The sequence below is a fragment of the Phyllostomus hastatus genome, unplaced genomic scaffold (genome assembly GCF_019186645.2).
Source record: "Phyllostomus hastatus isolate PE091 unplaced genomic scaffold, TTU_PhHast_1.1 phas_scaffold_39, whole genome shotgun sequence".
NCBI lineage: Eukaryota > Metazoa > Chordata > Mammalia > Chiroptera > Phyllostomidae > Phyllostomus > Phyllostomus hastatus.
In genome coordinates, this window is record NW_025334028.1 from 13,117,911 (window position 1) to 13,137,870 (window position 19,960).

General features: G+C 37.3%; 1 protein-coding gene across 9 annotated transcripts in view; it reads right to left on the minus strand.

Moving 5' to 3' along the window:
* The window catches only part of FAM13A (family with sequence similarity 13 member A), a 269,131-nt gene that overhangs the window by 117,473 nt on the left and 131,698 nt on the right, over positions 1-19,960 (minus strand). For all 9 annotated transcript variants that reach the window (XM_045820022.1, XM_045820018.1, XM_045820023.1 and 6 more), the window contains one exon: positions 13,062-13,225. In XM_045820022.1, coding sequence (XP_045675978.1) covers positions 13,062-13,225 — 164 coding nt within the window. The remainder of the gene's footprint in view (positions 1-13,061; positions 13,226-19,960) is intronic.

Genomic DNA, 19,960 nt, shown 5'->3' on the forward strand with positions numbered 1-19,960 from the left:
CAGGTTTGTACTTCTTTCTCAAGATTTCTGTGGCTATTTGGGGTCTTTTGTGGTTTCATATGAATTTTATAATTTTTTCTATTTCTGTAAAAAATGCCACTAAAATTTTGATAGGAATTGAATTGTATCTGTAGATCTCTTTGAATAATATAGACATTTTAACAATATTGATTCTTCTAGTCAATGAATACAAAATACCTTTCCACTTGGCTGTGTCTTCATGGTAATGACTTTCTGTTTTGCAGTTGTTTTGTTCCTCTAATCCTTTCTTTGTCTTCTTTTGTTACTGGTTAATTTTTTTTTTTGTAGTGGTATACTTTGATTCCTTTCTCTTTATTTTTTGTATACTTATTAGAGGTTGTTTTTCTTTGTGGTTACTATGAGGCTTACATAAAATATATACAACAGTCTATTTTAAGGTGATAACAACTTTAGTTGTATACAACAACTTTAAAATTTACTTTTTCTTCATCATAACATTTTATGCTATTGATGTCACAGTTCACATTTTTATATTGTGCATCCATTAACAAGTTATTGTAGCTATAGTTATTTTTAATACTTATATCTTAACTTTTATACTAGAATCAAGTGATTTACATTCCACAATTACAGTATTAAGAGTATTCTGAATTTACTAGTGAGTTTAATACTTTGTTTATGTGTTACTTAGCTTCCTTTGGTCTCATCTTGAATAGTTTCCTTTCACCTTTCTTCTAAGACAGGTCTAGTGGTGGTAAGTCCCCTAAACTTTAGTTTGAGAATGTTTTTTATCTTCACTTCATTTCTAAAGGACAGCTTTTCTGGGTATTGTGTTCTTGGTTGGTAGGTTTTTCTTTCAAACTTTAAATATATAATTCTACTCCCTGCTGGCCTACAAGGTTTCTACTGAAAAATCTGCTTATTGTATGTGATGTGTTGATTTTCCCTTGCTGCTTTCAAAATGATCTCTTTGTGTTTGACTTTTGACAATCTGTATAATGTCTGAAGGTAATCTTACTTGGGGTCCTTTGAGCTTCATGCATCTGAATGTCTATATTACTTCTAATATTCAGGAAGTTTTCACTCATTATTTCTTTAAATAAACTTTCTTCCTCTTTCTCTCTCCTCCTTCTGGAACTCCCAATTTAAATGTTCATTCACTTGATGGTGTTGTATATGTCTTACCTGCTTTTGTCACTTTTTAATTCTTTTTCTTCCTCTACAAATTCTAAATGACCTACTATCAAATCTGCTGACTCTTCTTTACAATTGAGTCTGCTGTTGAAGTTCCTTATTGAATTTTCAGTTGTGTCACTGTGTTCTTCAGCTGCATGATTTCTGTTTGGTTCTTTTTTATTGTTTATACTTTATTAAACTTCTCAATTTGTTCACATACTATTTTCCTAATTTCATTTACTTGTCTATCTGTGTTCACTTGCAGCTCATTGATCTTCTTAAAGATGGTTATTTAGAATTATTTTCAGACAGTTTATATATCACCATTTATTTAGGTTTTGTTACTGGAGCTTTCTTAGTTTCTTTCTGTGAATTCATGTTTGCCTGGTTCTTTGTGATCTGTGTAGCCCTGTGTTGGTATCTGTGTATTTGAACAAGCAAATACCTCTTCTGGTTTTTACAAACTGATTTCATCAGGAAAAGACCTTCTGTTGGGTTCCTGGGCTTATGGAATCACCCCTGGAATCTCAGTTAAGCATGGCTGAAGCCAGGTCATATGGCTGCTGCTGTGTCTGCAGTTGGAGGACCTACCTGGAAGACTTAACCAGGGGCTTAGGCAGGCATGGATCCTGCCTGGTCCTTGGGATGATGGGACTGACTCTAGAACTTTGGTCAGTAGGCCTGGGAAAAAGGTCTGCTTCAGTGTTCACAGATAACTGGCCTATCACCAGGTGAGTGGATGAGTGTGGCCCCTTCCAGGTCCATGGGAGGGTTCTGTCACTTTAGGCCATTCTCTGTGCCTGAAAAGGGGCTAGAACTGAGGTCTGCAGCTCTGCCTATAGGGGTGTGATTGGGTATACTCCCTCCAACACTCTTGGGTGGGTAGAATTTCACCTAGAATATGACTGAGTGGGACTGAAGCTACATCATGGAGCTGTTCCAAGGATCCACAGACAAATCAAGTTCAATGGGCCTGCCTCTGGGGGCTTAGAAGAGTGTGTCCTGACAGATCCTTGGGCAGGCAGTAATACTCTGGATCATAGCTGGGAGGGGCTAGAGTGAGGGACAACACTCCTTTAGGATCCTCAGTCAGACTGAAATTGGTCAGCTGCCTCTGGGGTCAAGAGTCTCTTGCTAAGCCCTTGGGTAAATAAGGATTATTTCTAGGCTAAGGCTGAGAGTGCCAGAGGAAGGTCAGGAGCCACTTCAGGGTTCATGGCTGGGACTGAGGTCAGTGGACCTATTACCTAAGGCATGGGTGAACTGGCTTCTACCTGGTCCTTTGGAGGATGATGCTGGTTGGAGGACCAAGGCCAAATAGGGCTGTAGCTGAACCCAGGTCAGTAGCCACAGTTATGGAATCACAGTTTTGGAACCTGCCACTGGGTGTGGACATACCTTCTTAAAATGGCCTGCTTCTGTCATGAGCTCTACTGGGGTTTTGTAGCCTATCACCTGGATCGCAAAGCTCCCACAGGGCACCTCTGTCCATGGATGGCTGCCAAGTTATTGTTGCTGTGGGGGAGATATGAGAGGGTGACCTCCTATTTTGTAATCTTCCTCCATAATTTTTAAAGCAAATATCAAGACAAAATCTTATACATGATTTAATTTTAAAGAGAATATCTGAAACCAAGATAGTTGGAAAGTGTGGGTTACATGGTGGTTGTAGGTATGCGAAAAAGACAGGTAAGGATAGAACAAGGGGTGTCTTGTAGGCTGGGCACATGTCAGCTACTAAATGGTTCTGAGCAAAAGTATGGTCTGTTTACATTTCTGTGTCTGGAGAGGTGGTAATGAGTCAGGTAGTGATGAGGCAGAACAAAGACAGTGAAATTGTCAAGGAACATTCTGGAATTGGTTGGTTATAAACAGAAGGTTAAGAGTGGGGCAAGAGAAGAGTTTCAGATATTTGAGGGATGAGGCTGAAAAGTCTGCTAGTTGGAGTGCCATAGGAGTATGGCTCAGTAGAATGTTCAAGATGGGAGCTATAAATCCAGAAGTCATGTATGGAGTTAGGAGTTAAAGTTGTATGGAGATATAGGACCAACTTGTGTGAAGAATATGAATCCATAAGTTAGGGGAGTGCAGAAAACGTAGCAATTATCAAACTATAAGGTGATGGAGGCCTAAACTGGGTTTGAGATCATTGGGGGAGGAAAGGGATGTTGGAAATACTTGAAAAGGAAATATTGACAAGCTTTAGTGACTGACTAAATGAAAGGTTTGAGTATATGGTTGACAGAAGGAAACAGCCAAGTTGAGAGAGAAAGGGGGAAAAAAACAAGTTGTGTTTGGGCATAGTGACTTTATGGGAAAGGCTAAAGTAGAGATGACTGGCAGGCACCAGAAACTTGGAACTGAGTTCAGGTCCAAGACAGTGGTTTGAATATCATCATTCTGAAACAAGATTAGCTGTGGAAGGGACCACAGGCAGGAGAGACCCAGTGGCCAAGGAAGGAGACTTGGATGGAGATTGCTGAATTTAGAGGGGGAAAGGAATGTCACAGTAGGAGGAAACAGTACAGGAAATGGGAAATTTTCAAGAATATGTGAAGCACCATGAGACATTCAGGACGATGAAAATGTTTTTTTTTTTAAGTAAAAAAGTTTGCAAAATATATTCCTATGTAATTACACTGAAAGAAGTCTAGAAGAATGTATAACCAAACTGTAATAATAGTTACCTCTTGAAGACAGAGGAGGGAATTAGAATTGCAGAGCAAAAGATTCAATGGAAACTTCAGTCTTATCAGTGATGTTTTAAATTTTTCTAAGAATATATTCCCTATATAATTCAAAAGTATTTAAAAATATGAAACAAATGGATAGGAAAGCACTTTTAGAATAGAATAACTCTTTCAGGCAGAACAGCTCCTCCAGGGAAAGATCTCTTTAATGCACACTGAAAAGTGATTGATAGTACTTTCCCTCATTTACATATCAAATTAAGAACACTTCCTTAACATAAGCAAAGGCATTTTGACTCTATATTCTTCATCATATTACTTTAGGTAAGTAATTGTCATAGTCTGAATAGCTATTTATTCATTCTTTTTACAGAAAATGAGAGCATTTTAATCACTCTGAATTATTGCTTTATGTAGGAATCGAGTACAAAACTTTCACTAATTTTTAGTATGCCTACAGGACTCCCATCTATAGGAAAGGAGACCATGAACTTCTGTTGATACAGAAGCACACTAGGTGACTTTCCTACTCATTAACAACAGGCCTCTACCTTTTTTTGTGATACTCCCAAGATGTTTTTCTGTTTTTATTTCCATGTCTCCCTGAAATATTGATCACTTCAATAACTTTTGATTACAGCACAGTAAACCACAAACTAGAATCCTTCCAGGATGACAAAACAAAGAATTCTTCCTCCTTTTTCCTCCCTCCTATGAATCATCTTTCTTGAGGACCTGACCTTTATTTCTGCCACTGTGTTCTGTTACATTCCATGAGAAGTACAGAAGGAACAAATTCTCTTAAAATGTAACAAATAAAACTTCTTCCGCAGATAGCGTGTACTTATAACAATATTTTAGTATTTTAGGAATTTCCAATCAAGTGACTGTCTTGTTAAAGCATATCCATTTCTCTTTATCCCAACATTTTTTTGTATTTGTATATTTTTAAATAATGTTATTGAGGTATATTTTATACATCATAAAATCCAAGTTTGCAAGTGTACAGTTTGATGATTTTTAGTAAGTTTACATAGTGGTGTAACTATCCCCATAAATCAGTTTCAGAACACTTTCATTGCCCCCAGTGAGGACCCTCAGGGCATCTGCAGTTCACCTCTGCCCCCCACCCCCAGTGTATCACAACTCTACTTTATGTTTCTACAGATTTGCCTTTTCTGGACATTTCGTATCAATGGAATCATACAATATATAGTTTCTTGAATCTTCAATCTGACTTTATAGAACAAAACTAGAGATTTTCCACTGGCTTTAAGAAAACTACACATTTAAGGAAATACTTTACCTTTCAAATAAAACATTATAATTACTATTTAACATCTAAAGACTAAAGATATCAATCCTGTTCTCAACAAGTTTAAAAATTTTAAAATTCCGAAAGTAATGTTATATTATAGTGCTAGAAACATGAAAAGCATGATCATTTATCTATTTTGCATGTTAACACAAAATAAGATAGTTATCCCTTAAGTTTCAAATTATTTTAACATGTTGCACTTCTCATATAATACAAAACTTTTACTCATTTAGGATGAAATGTAATTTTCCCTTCAAAGAAAATTTTTAAATGGCGTGTTTATTAACATACTAGTTAATAGCTATAGTTTTTGTGTTGTTTTATTCCTTGGTATATTTAAAAGGAAAAATACAAGAATATCATGTGTAGCAAGAGGGACCAGACTGTTCCAACCTTGCTCATGGGATGAACCTGTCCGATAACCTCCTTTCTGTGACTGCCTCGGACCCCCCGGACCTGTACACTGTGCTTACATGGTGGAGAAGGACAGGCATTTGCTTTTTTTAATGTAGGCATGTATGATTAGAAATTGTGCTTTTCAGTCTGTGGGAAATTCTAGTAAGCACACATCTTAATTATAAAAAAGAATTCTTAACAGTATTTTAGGAATTGCTTCTGTCAGTTTTAGATGATGTAGATGGATTAACTAATGCTTTCACTGAATGAACATGTCACTAAACACTCTGTCTTCAGTTCAGAATTCAGTATAAAATAGATCACTCCACTAAGTTCTACCAAAATAAAAAGATATTTAACCTTAAGCTTTTTTCATGAAGCCACTCTAACTGTAAGAAATTGTATTAAAATTAGAGAAATGATTTTTTTATATCATTGTATCTTCAGTGCCAATTTTAGACAATTATAGAAATAAAGAAAAATGTTATTCATCTTAATAAATAATGTCTCAAGATATAAATTAGTCAATAAGCAGTAAATTATGTTTAGCTCCTCTTTGGCTTCTCAAAACATCACATTTTAAAATGTGTTAATCCTCTGTGCTTTTGTTTTTATGGCCACTACCTTGAGAGCAGAAAAATAATAAACACTTGCTGGTAACAATGCCTCTTTCTATTATATCTCAAGAAGAAATGGGACTATGTGTAAGAACTGAAACTAAGAGGTGAAAAAATCAAAGTGATTCAACCTGTGACAAAATATTGAACAAAGTCTAAACTAAAAAAATTCAAAGTTATAAAAAACATAAAAAATCAGTCAGCCAAAAATTACTTCTGAAAAGTCCTGGAAATCTGCTGAAAGTCACAATGTTGTGTATAGATGTGTTACACTAATTTTAATAAGGGTAAACAGTGATTTTGTTTTATAATCATAGGTCAAACAGTAATAGATTTTACCCAATTTTTTTCTTTTTCAAAGAATAAAAAAAAAATATCAAGATCTCCAAGATGGTGGCATAGGTAAACACGGCTTGCCTCTTCACACAACCACATCAAAATTACAACTAAACTACAGGAAAACCATCACTCAAAGCCATCAGAAATTGAATTGAGTGGAAGTCAGACAACTACAGAATTAAAGAATCTACATCCATTCACACTGGTAGTAGGGGTGGAGAGTCAGAATGGGGAGGGTCTGACATCCATGTGTGGTGGATAAAAATTCTGGAGGTATATCTCGGGAGCCAGGAGTCTCAGCTCCACAGCCCCCAGCCCAGGGTTCCGGTGCTGGGAAGATAAGTCCCTATAACTTCTGGCTGCAAAAACCAGTGGGGATTGAGTCGGTGGAAGAAACTTCTGGCGTCCCAAGCAGTCCCCCTTAAAGGGCCCACACACACACTTGGACTCACTCTATCTGAGCTCCAGCACCAGGGTAGCAGCTTGAAAGACACCAGTGGCATACAGGGAGGAGCTGAAGTGTCTGGCATCAAGGCAGGATCTGGGAGACAGCTATCCCCCAGACAGAAAGGTGGGCAGAGGCTATTGTCCCATTTCTGTACCCACCCCCCAGAGCCATACAGCTGGCAGGTGGGTGCCACATCTGAGACTCCATCAACCTGGATAACACTATTTGCTTAGCCCTGGAGATCCTCTGAGACTTTCTCCCACCCAACTTGGGCCCACCCAAACTGTTAATGGTGACTTTTTCATATGAATGGCTGATCTTGCCTTATGTTTCACAACTTCCTCAATCCTATCAAACATGCAACAGCCGGACTCAGTAAGCCCCTAGCCCCTGTACCTCTTGCTAAGGAGCCCCACACCTAGCACTAGCAGCAGCCAGCTTGGATTCACTGCTTGGCTTCACCTGGGAATCTCCAGGCCCAGCACAAATAGCAGCTATGTCAGATTACTTTATAGCTCATGCAGAGTGGTCCAGGGCAGAACACAGGTGTGGGCTGACCTTGGCCTGGGAATACCCAGAGCCTGTGTACCCAGTGGACAGCTACAGACCATGCTGGAGTACCATCACCCTGCCCCTGACAACTGATCCTCCATGGAGAGCAGAGATTGGTGGTCAGTGGTCACAGCCAATCCTTGAAGCTGACTGGCCTGGGTAAGTCCCTCCCATTGACCTGACAACAACAACCAAGGCTCAACTACAAGAGGAGTGTGTACTCAGCCCACATAGAGGGCACACCTCAAGTACCCAGCTTGGGTGATAGGGTAGGCTGTGCCACTGGACCTCACAGGATACTTACTACATTAGGCCACACTACCAGGACATGGAGTCAAAGCAGCTCTGTCTAACACACAGAAACAAACATGGAGAGGCTGCCAAAATGAGGAGACAAAGAAACATGGCCCAAATGAAGGAACGGATCAAAACTCTGGAAAAAGAACTAAACAAAATAGAGAAGAAGTGCGATCTATCAGATGCAGAGTTCAAAACACTGGTTATAAGGATGTTCAAGGAACTTAGTGAGGGCTCAACAACATAAGAAAGATACAATCAGAAATGAAGGATACACTAATTAAAATAAAGAACAGTTTACATGGAAACAACAGTACTGTGGAAGAAGTCAAGAATCAAATCAATGATTTGGAACATAAGGAAGAAAAAAGCATTTAATTAGAACGTCAAGAAGAAAAATAAATCTAAAACAAAACAAGGATAGTGTAGGCAGCCTCTGGGACAACTTCAAGCATTCCATTACTTGAATCATAGGGGTGCCAGAAAGAGAACAGAAAGAGCAAGAAATTAAAAATCTATTTGAAAAAATAATGGAATAAAACTTCCCTAATTTGGTGAAGGAAATGGAAATGGAAGTCCAGGAAGCACAGGGAATCCCAAACAAGATGGATGCAAGGAGGCCCACTCCAAAACACATCATAATTAAAATGCCAAAGGTTAAAGATAAAGAGAGAATCTTAAAAGCAGCAAGACAAAAGAAGTTAGTTACCTACAGGGGAGGTCCCATAAGACTGTTAGCTGATTTCTCAAAAAAATTTTGCAGGCAAGAAGAGATTGGCAAGAAATATTCAAAGTCATGAAACGAGAGGACCTGTAGCCAAGTGTGCTCTACCCAGCAAAGCTATCATTGAGAATCAAAGGACAGATAAAGAGCTTCCAAGACAAGAGCTAAAAGAGTTCATCATCCCCAAACCATTATTATATGAAACATTAAAGGGACTTATTTAAGAAAAAGAAGATCAAAGCTATGAAAAATTAAATGGCAATAAATATATATCTATCAACAATTTAATCTAAAAACAAATAAGTCAACAAGAAGAACAGAGACAGAACCATGGGTATGGAGAGTGTTTTGATGGTTGCCTGGTGGGAGAGGGTGTGGGGGAATGGGTGAAGAGATGAGGGGATTAAGAAATATAAAATATGTAGTTACAGAATAGCCATGAGGATGTAAAGTACAGTATAGCAAATGGAGTAGCCAAAGAACATATATAGACATGACCCCTGGACATGAACAATGGCATGGGGATTGCCTGAGGAAGTAGAGGGTGCTGGGTCGAGGAGGACAAAGGGGGAAAAACTGGGACAACTGTAATAGCATAATCAATAAAATATAATTAAAAATAAATTAAAATCAGTACTAGGGAAAGCTCAGATAATAGCTTCTTGACAATTGCTTGAAACAAAGTTGGTAAGCCAAAGTAAATATTGTATTAGGGAAGAGGGACATAATAATACACTTCACACACACTGCTAGCCTTTGTGTTTAAAACCAGGGGAACTAATAAACTGTTAAAAAGTGGAATCTTACCTAAAGAGTTAGAGAAAAGTGTTGTTTGTGTACATACAAAACACACACTATTTTTATCTATTTAAAATTTATTAACTAACAAATACCTTGTTCTGGAAAGTAACTGTAAATGAAAACAGCTTCGTATGTTTATTTTTGAAATGAAAATTGGCACAATGTCTATTCTGTTACTTCAAAGATCTATAAATGATTTAAAACTTATTTTTGGTTAAAATTATTGTAAGTATCTCCACTTGTCTTTCGATGATTTGTATCACAATCTATTAACAGGTATACAAAAAGTAAAAATCTCTAAACAGATACTATTGATTTCAATAGAGGCAAGAAGCTGACGGATCGTCTGCTTGACGGCAGGTAGCAAGGTTTGTTGTTCCATTTAAACCTGCAAGGTTGCTGAGTGTGACGGAGTCAGTCCTTACAGGTTGTACTTTAAAAAACTTGCTAAGTATATAGGAAATTCATAAACATTAATATGCATTTGTTTGAACTGGCATATGCTGACCAGCGGAACAAAGAGTGGCTAGAGGAAAGTTAGCAGAGCCTTCTCTCCATAAGTTCACTTGAGTTGTATCTCAGAAGCACTTGGTTTGTATCTCATTCTCCAAACAGGAAGCTCTTTTCTTGCTACTTTTAGAAGCAGGAAACTTTTTTCTTTTCTGACTCCATGAGTAAGAATGAAGGTATAAACAACAAACATTTGAAATTTTCTTTTCATCATTTAACTTCAGGCATTTTGGCATAATTTTTTAAAAATTAATTTGGGAAGATAACATCTACACTAGTTCTTGTTAGCCAGCTGTTTGACCCTGGTTTTTAAACTAGAGAAGGAAACATTAAAAAGTCCCAGTGTTTTGTATCTGTGCCCCTTATTCTCTTCTAAAGTGCTCCTCATTAACCAAGGCTAGTTCTAGTTCTTCTGCTGATCATGCCCTTCCTTTGAGGAACAGGCTTGTTCTTCAACTGCCTACTGCACACGGTCAGGGGCTCACTCCTTCACAGAGGCTAAGATGTGAAGACACCCTCACCGTGCACAAGGTGCCCACCTGCCTTACTCAGGGAGTCACTACTTGGTCTCTGGATTCCGTCCTGGAGGTCCTTGTTCTATTATTTTCTGCCCTGTAACATCAGCTTCTTTCTCTCCATGAACACCACTTGTTATGTTTATAAACCTACACATATTTCATTTATTAAAGTACTATTAGAATATCCCAAATGAAGCAAAAACAAACAACCCAACCCTAAAACTCCTCTAAGCAAGAGCCCATCTCTCTCTTTCCTCAGGAAGGGCACACTGACTTGTCCACATCTTGTCCTCAGTGACCACAATGACTTCGCCGGGTCTCTCAGTTTGCACTGGGTTGTCTCATGGCCTCTTTGTTGCTCTCCCAGCACCTCTTACACTTCTCTTAATCTTTCCTTCTGCATTGTTGCCACAGGATCTTTTCTAAAATACAAGTCTGTTTATATTATTTTCCTGTGTATATTTCTTCCATCACTCCTCATCATCTTCAAGAGAAAATGTAAACTCCTTAATACAGGGTACATGATCGGACCTATTTAGCTTAGCCTCTTTTCCATTCTGACCTCCAGATGTCCTGAACACACTGCTGCACCGGCCACTCTCCTCCAAGTTGTCCTCACTGCCTTGAATGTCCTTGCCTGTGTCAGGGGTTTTTTCCAAGATAAGGAGCACCCTTATCTTGATTTCCCTGCCCAGTAAACTTCTACTTAGCCTCCTAGCCTTCCTCCAAAAGTCCCTCTCCTTCTGAAACCTTCTCTGACCCTAATCTCCCCGTGTGGTCTGTGCCTTTTCTCTGTCTTCACACAGCAGCCTATGGACAATAGTTGAAGCTTCTTAAGAAGGGTGCCTGAATCTTATTTATGACTTTCTCACCAGCCCACTTCACAGTGCCTGGTACATATTAGGTACTCACTAAATGTGTATTTAATGATAATTATTGAATTTCTATTCTGTTGTTCTCTGTCCCCCTAAACACAGGACTTATGTCTCTTCTCTGAATCCCCAGCAACCAGCAAGTAAGTATGCCAAATAAATCGATCTCGATAAAAAGTAGCAACTGCTGAAGGAACCAACAATATAACCACTTCCAAACTCTGGCTCTTCCAACAGACCTCCATGCTACGATGGAAGGCTACTTTTTCTGATATACCAACTTACCATGGTTCCCATCACAGATCCCTCCCCAGCTGAAACTCTCACTGGCATCCTATTACCTGGACACCTCCTTATCTCAGTTCTTTTGTTCTTCTTTGATCCTTACAGGATCTCTCCTCCTCCTGCCCCTTGATGTCTCAGTTCAGGCCTCTTCTGACCACTCAAACTAAACTATTTGTCTCTGAGTTAGTCTATTGCATGAACCTGCTTTAGTTTCTCAATACCCCCATTTATCGAAGCTAAAATGACTCTTCATGGGCTTTTTTCTATTTTTTTCTAACCGTCTTGCTATTACCTCCTTCATCAGAATGGAAGGGCCATAAACACAAGGGCCTGGCTGGCTTTGTTCTGTGCTGCGTCTCCTGTCCTAAAGCGCTCCTGGAACCAGAGGTTAAGTGCCGAACATATGATCTGTGAAGACTGAATATAAAAACAATTCCGGATGGCAGTCAAGGTCCTTGATGGCCTGGCCTTACTTTACCTTCCCAGGCTATCTCTGGATAATTCCTTAAGTGACACCTGTCCAATATTTCTGGAACACCCACCGCACTTCCTAACTAGGCCTATTTGTAAGAGCCTTGTCTTTTTTTTCCCCTCAATTTAAATTATCTTCATCTTTTAAATCCAACAAAAACTTCATCTTTTCTATAAGACAATCCAAAGTGGTAAGCTCTTTAACTATATTATTTACCTATTTAATGTCTTAAATATCTTTCAATTCTTTAGAGCTCCCTGTCTTCTAACTTTTTAAATTTCAGAAACAAGTTTTAAGTTATAAAAAGTAAAAGCATTCTTAAAACAGAATTCTTTATGCTATAAGTAAATAAGATTTAGACTCCATTTTACTCATTTTTTAAAAATTGCATGCCTTTTTCTTCAAGTATACAAAAATAGTTTGTTCTGTGCAACATAATGGTTAAAAGGCAATATTCAAAATTTATTAGTGAGAGTGGATTCCAGTAACAACTCTGATGTCCACTTTAATTGTAGATAATATTGGCCACTGAACATACTATGAAAAGGCATAACTCTTCCAACTTTTATTTGAGTGTACGACATGTTCCGATTGATTATATAATTTGTTTTTTCTTTAAAGTTTTATTTATTTATTTTTAGAGGAGGGGAAGGGAGGGAGAAAGAGAGGGAGAGAAACATCTATGCACAAGAAAAACATTGATCAGTTATCCTTTGCACTCCCTCAACTGGGGACCGAGCCAGCAACCCAGGCATGAACCCTGACAAGGAATCGAACTGGTGACCCCTCGGTTTGTGGGATGATGCCCAACCCACTGAGTGACACCAGTCAGGGCCATAATTTGTTTTAATATAGAAATAAAATATAACAAAGCAGGAATGCTTCTGTGATAAGAACTATTAGTCAGAATATTCTCAAATCTCAGAGTGAATTATAAATGGTTTTACTGATCAGCATCCTGTTGACCCCAGTGGTAATAAATACAAACATATCTACATATCTGGGCCTGTACATCAGAGCAGAGAATGCAATATGTAACATGTAAACAAAGAAAACATGCCAACCTGGATGCCAACTTGTCCCCACAAATGTCCTCTGCTGAATTCATGCCATTCCAGCAGGGTTTTCTATGACTGAGCCGCAGGCTGACCTGAGGAACACCATCGGAAAGATCTGGTTGTGGTACCCTGTAGACCTGAATAGATCCCTCACTCTTGGACTTTGGGATCTAGAAAGTAAAATTTAAAAGAGAGAGAGAGAGGAATTAAAAAATCCTTCAAATTAAGTTACTGGAGATAATTTAAGTTTATTAATAATCTAATATATTAACACTCCAAAAGTATCAATGTAGGTATGGATTTTAAAATACATATAAAAATTCTTATATAGCAAAGAGCACAGTGAAGGGGAGATACCAATTTTCTGTGATCATGGTATCTCCCCTGCCAGGTAAGCATATGGAAGATACCAACATTTCCAAGGGGAACCTTCAAACCATATGTGGCCCATACTCCTCTCCGGCATTCTGATACAAATCTTCTCAAGCCTAACACTCCTTAGAATAATTATTCTATATAGTAAGAGATTATGAGAGTATATCAGATTGTAACCTGGAGTGAAGGAAATAAAAAATACAAAGAGGCAGAAAAAAATACTGAAAATCACTGAGTAAAGAATGCCAATGTCAGAAAGATGTCTAGACATATTTTCTACCAACAAGCAAACTACAAACCAGTCTGTTAATAATTTCTATTGCAATCCTCTTTATAGAGCAAATTATGATAAATAATTTTTAATTAAGGAAATAAATAGGGAAAACACAACTTTTCAGTACTCTTGTATCTCTGAAATCATGGGTGACGCAAGTGCCAAATACTGGGTGTACTAACTTCTCACATCTGAGGTTATGTGCTCCCTCCCACACCAGAAATACCCTCGTGCTCTCTTATTCTACACCATAAAGAATGTGAATACAACCAATATTGTTTTCCTAAAAATGTATATAAATCATGTTGGAATTGTAGAAAAATTTCAAACCCTTGGATCAACTCATATCTAGGATGCTGGTTTTTCCACCTGGAATGTCATCAGCTTATCACTGGCTACTCATGGATTGTAGAAGAGCAAACCAAACCCTAACTTTCTTTGAAGTCGAGATAAGAATCCACTACCCACACTGCTTCTCCAACTAACCTCAGGTCTTAATGAGCTTTCTCAACTTTGAATTCCTGTAGCACAATCTACACTTGATAACATGCCATGTGCTACCTTAAACTTCATTCATAATTATGCTAATTTGCCAGATTATATGACCTCAACTAGATCTCTGGAGACAGAGATTACAGCCTCATCTTCTTGCTATTTCTCTTCTTCTATTCCTTCCCTCTCTTCCTCTTCTTTATGTTATTATTTTTAACATTTTACCATAAAGTAGCAACATTTTGAACCCATTAATAAATACATACTGTCACACAACACAAGTTTCAATTACAAGATATTCCCAAGATACTGACTGACCAAGAGACTAGGATAATAGGGGGACAATTATGTACATACATATATAAAAATTCATGTCCCTGGGAGGATTACATAAAAATAATATATAAAGATAATTCAGAAAAGAGTTAAACGTAGCAAGAAGCAAATATGCAATAAAAGCTAGCTTTCAACCCTGGCTGGTGTGGCTCAGTGGACTGAGTACCGGTCTGTGAACCAAAGGGTTCCTGGTTCGATTCCCAGCAGGGCAGTCCCAGGTTCCCAGTAGGGGGCATTTGAGAGGCAACCACACATTGATGTTTCTCTCCCTCTCTTTCTCCCTTCCTTCCCCTCTCTAAAAACAAATACAGTAAAAAAAAAAAAAAGAAAAGAAAAGAAAGAAAAAAAGCTAGCTTTCATTTTGTTGTCATATAAAATCTGCCCAAATCTGATTATTACCAATTAACAGTTTGGTTGTATTGCTCTACAGGGCACTCATAAGCTCATGAAAACCAAGGAAAACAAGAAAACAATTTTAGAAATTATAAACTAACTATAGTTCATAGAGTACTGCAGCTGATTCCATTTGCCAGTTTACACCAATCTAAATGAATTTCAGTGCTAATTTAATTTCTACAGAAATAACTTAGATGTGATTTTCATTAACCATAAATATTATATAATTTATAATATGTACTAATTATTAATATATACCAAAGTAGTAAAGAATTGAGCTTGTTCAAAGAACCTGAAAATACCACATGAAGCTTATGGGTTATTTATAAAGTTTGCTAGAAAAAAAGTAGCTCAGTAGCTCTGAGACTGATGTAAGTGTGGATCTATACACATATTTTGAAGGGAATGTACACTTTTAAAAGTGATTAATGAAATATTCTTGAATATGCACCTTAACACTATACATTTTCACTATAGAAAATTATTAGGAAGAAAATGAAGAGTGATTTTAAACCCTGATGTTTTAGTGATATAATTAATTTCAGTAATGTATTAACTTTGAGAGAAAGGAAGAGATCATTTTCTTTACTATATCTAGAATTGAGGTTTTTAGGAATACATGATTTTAGCCTTGGCCTTATAAAGTAGGCAGAGGGGATAGTTTTACTTGTGTGCTTCTGGGTGTCCATTTCAGGCTGTCTACAGTGTAGTGGTGAACTGGGAGGTGGTGCTCAAGGCCCCTTTCATCACGGAAGTCTCTGAGGAGGACTATGACACCAGCCAGCAGAGCCCAAGGGTACAAGGAACATGTAATTATTGTGTGGCTTTAAAGCAGTGGTTCTCACTTGAAGCCAATTTTGTCTGTAAACATTTTGGGTTGTTGTTGATGGGAGTGAAGATGTGTGCTATTGGAATCTGGTGGGCAGAGGCCAGGGATGTGACTAAACATTCTACAATTAACAAGACAGCTTACCATGAAAAAAAATTATTTGGCTCAACATGTCAGTGGAGCTGAAGTTGAAAAACTCTGCTTCACAGATGGGAAGAAGAAATGTGTATTGAGGCAGCTCCTCTTGATATACTTTTCTTGTAGTTCCATACTCCTTTTTTTTTTTTTTTTGGCATTGGCATGTTAAGATGTAATAGGTCAAAATTAACTTTTAGCGGGAACAGACAAGCTCTTAGGCCTGCCTTGTCTAGGCAAATGTCACTAATGCATCATGAGGCTCAGCTAAGCTGTGTTGGGCAGGGACTCCAAATTGGGGCAAAAGCCTTATTAGTCTGTAATAAATGGAGTGAATGTGTCTGGAAAGACCACCTGCAGCCTTCTCATAATGTGTGGCTGTGGCAGGAAAATGGCTACTGGTTTGGATTCTGGTTGGGTGACTTGCTCCCTCTTTCCACTGAACATATCCACTAATTCACACCACACTTTGCTTCTTTATGTTAGTGTTTTCTTCATGATAACTTTTGTGCTTGAGGGTGAAAAATCTAAAAGATCCCAAACCATCTATGAAAAACATTTTGTTCAGAAGAATTCTGCCACTGGCTATTTGAGATAAGGATCTGTGTGATTTATGTGTACAACTAAAATACTAACAATTCCAGAAATCTTAAAAAGAGCACATTCCATGCATGTATTTTCAGGTATGGGATAGTCTGATTAAGAAGGAATTTAAGCGACTCTACTATTTAAGATGCAATGGGATTGGAAACAAAAGAATAACTTTTAAGAATATAAAATTAGAAAATATTTTCTTAGGTGAGCATTTTAGTGAGCATTTACTCTGTGTAAGACACATTTTCAAGAGGTTTACGTAAATTAATTCTCACAATATTTAATTCTCAGAACAACCCCAAGAGACAGGGACTACTATTATTTTATTATTACCATTTATCTATGAGGAAACTGAGTGATAAAGAGTTTGAGTTATCTGTCCCAGTGACTTAGTGGCAAACTACACATACAACCCAGATAATCAACCCTCAGTACCTGTGCCTACCACTAGTCTCTTCATTTGGTTTCATGGTAAGTATCAGAATTGCAAGAAGGAAAGAAAGACATTTTTACATAAAAGCCACATTAGAGCCCCAGAGTGCAACTCATTTTCTTCTCTCTTTTTTTTGGTGCATTGATAGTTAAAACTTTCCATAACTTTATTTCTCTGGTGCCCCCTGAACCACTGTAGTAAAATAATCTCTGGAAAAAATCAAATATGAGGACAAACTACATGAAAAATATGCTCATCATATTTTCATTTGTAACAGGCAAAAATGTAAGCATTCTAAATAGCCAAATTACTATAATGGGTAATTTGGGTACATCTATATGATGAAAGATTATTCAGCCATTATCCTGTCTACAGAATTTTTAACGAGACTGCGAAATAATTTTGCTATGACATATAATATAGTATGAACTCAGCAATAAAAATGTGTAGAGATAGCTATATTCCTTCAACAAAGCTCAGATCATTAATTACCATACTTAAAACATACATGACTAAATCTCAAAGGCTAAAAAACAAATTGCTACAAACTACACTACAAATCTTTTAAGATGATCTTATCTTTAAAAATCAAACAAAGCTGAGGGGTGGGGGCATAAGGGGACTAAATGGTAATGGAAAAAGTACAATAAAGATTAAACGACCAAAAAAATCAAACAAAGAGTCCAGTATCTGAAAAACATGTTGGCTCTCATTTCCCGATATCTGGATGTGACTAAATATAAAAAAGTCATAAAAAACCATGTGCCTCAACTTAACATTTATCCATATGATCCGTCACTGTGAGGGCACAGCAGTAAGCTGTAGGTGCAGGCCTGCTGCCTCCTGGGCGAGTGCTGGTAGGAGCCGTCTGCCCTGCAGAAGCAGAGCCAGGGAATGGCAGGTGCATCTGAAGCAGGAGGGACTCAGTTTTCAGTACAGGGAACTGTCTCCCCGAAATCCATGGCTCCCTTTCCTTTGTGTAGATGAAGTGGATTTCCACTTATTATGCTTCTTCTCAGAAAAGTAATGTGCATATTAGTCAACTGCAGGAGAATTTTTAATAATTTACTGTGCTATTATGAAATAGTAAATAATAGTTTTTAAAACTATTGTGTTCTCTAGAACCATCCATGCTGTCACAAAGGGTAAAATATACTTTTTTATGGCCAAGTAGTATTCCATTGTGTAAATGTACCATTATGCTAAGTGGAATAGGCTAGTCATGATTTCACTCATACGTGGAATCTAATGAACAAACTGAAATAATGAGCAAAATATAGTCAGACTCATAGATAGAGAGCAAGCTGACAGCTCTGGGGGGCAGAAGGGTGGAGGGATCGGCAAAACAGAAAAAGGACTCATGGACATGAGCAGCAGTGTGTAGACTGAGTGGGTGGGTGCAGATGGAAGAGGGTGTAGTATAAGGGGGATAAATAGTAATGCAAAAAAACACAAAAATAAACTATTAAAATTATTATTATAAATAACAACTTTTTAAAAGCTTAAGCATAACAAACTAATGTTTTCATCCTAGGGATCATCCTAAGCACTGGTCAGTTTCTGGGCTTGTATTTTGAAATTACAAAATTTGTTAAGTCTGTTCTTTTTATAACCAGGACTTCGAGAGATTATTAGAATAAAGCAAAACATTATATTCACAGCTCAAGTGATGAAGAAAGATTGTGATAGAAGGAAGAAAGCAGAAAAGTTAATTTTTAACATTTATACTTTATAAATAAAGTTCATTAGACATCTTCACATGCTCGACCTTTTCTTTCCTCTTGTCATTTGCATGAAAGAGGGAAAAGCCTCTAGCTTTTCTTCAAACTCATTCAACTCACACTCTTAATAAGAAACAGTGAAATAAAGTACCAGAGAAAAGATGTTTAACTCTGATTTCTTTTTAAAAAGGCAGGCATTTCTAGTTTACAAACTTCAAAAACATCCGAACTCTAAAGAAAGCCTGATTTTGTCTAAAAATGTTTAATTTTGTCTTTTAAAAGTGAGGTTTGTTTTCTAAATTGCTGCAATTCTGATAAATAATTTGGCCAATCCATTATGTGCCAGCTACAATGCTAATTAATGTTCAGTTTTTTTCCCCTGAGAAAGTTATTAATGTGCTTTAGGGAATTTTGAGGATTTGTTTCTTATATATACCTTTCTCTTTCTTGCTTTTTTATTTTTTGTAAAAATGGGTCAATGTTAATGTTATAACTTATTAAGATCTCATCTTGAACTAAGTTTTAGAGTGAATCTGTCCTTTAGCATAAAATCAGTCTAACTCTGTTAAAAAATTTACTGATATGGGAAAAGACAGAAATTTCACAATTTTAAAAGAAGTTTATCTTGAAATATAAGCTTTCAGATCAACTACAGGTTGACAGTGTGGCCCAAGCAAGTAACAAGCCCCTTAGCACTTGGTTTTCCTCAGCTCTTCCCTTCTCACATCCTCTCTTCTCTACAAAACGTAGTGCCCACATGGCAGAAATTTGGGTCTGTTTTGTTAGTTGCTGTAGCCTCTGCATCCTAGAATAGCACCTAGCAAATAACAGGTGACCATTAAATATTAGTACAATGAATGAACAAATAAATGACAACTAAGTGATATCATCTACCTTCCTTACAGAAATGCTGAAATGTTGACAGCATTAAAAAAAATAATTCTATGCTAAGCATTACTATTATTGTAGAACTTTTATCTATATTCATTTTCAAAATGTGTAAGTTGGTTTAAAAAATAACTGTGGTACAGAATGGGAAGAATCTAAATTTATACAGCATAGAAATGACATTTACTTTAACTGCAGCCCCAAGAAGAGCCTTTTGTCTTGGGACTTGGGCTCAAGGAAGTCTCAGCTTTTAGAAAATGCTCACTGATAAATCTATACATGGCAGTAGGGTGAGGCCTTTCATATTAATATCCACATGGTTCCAAGTGCCATTTTACAAAGGTATGCATTCGAGTCCCTGGAAACAATTCAGGCAAAAAGTCACTGTGTAAATTGAGCAGTATAGGAATTTAGAAATAAAGCTTTCAGAAA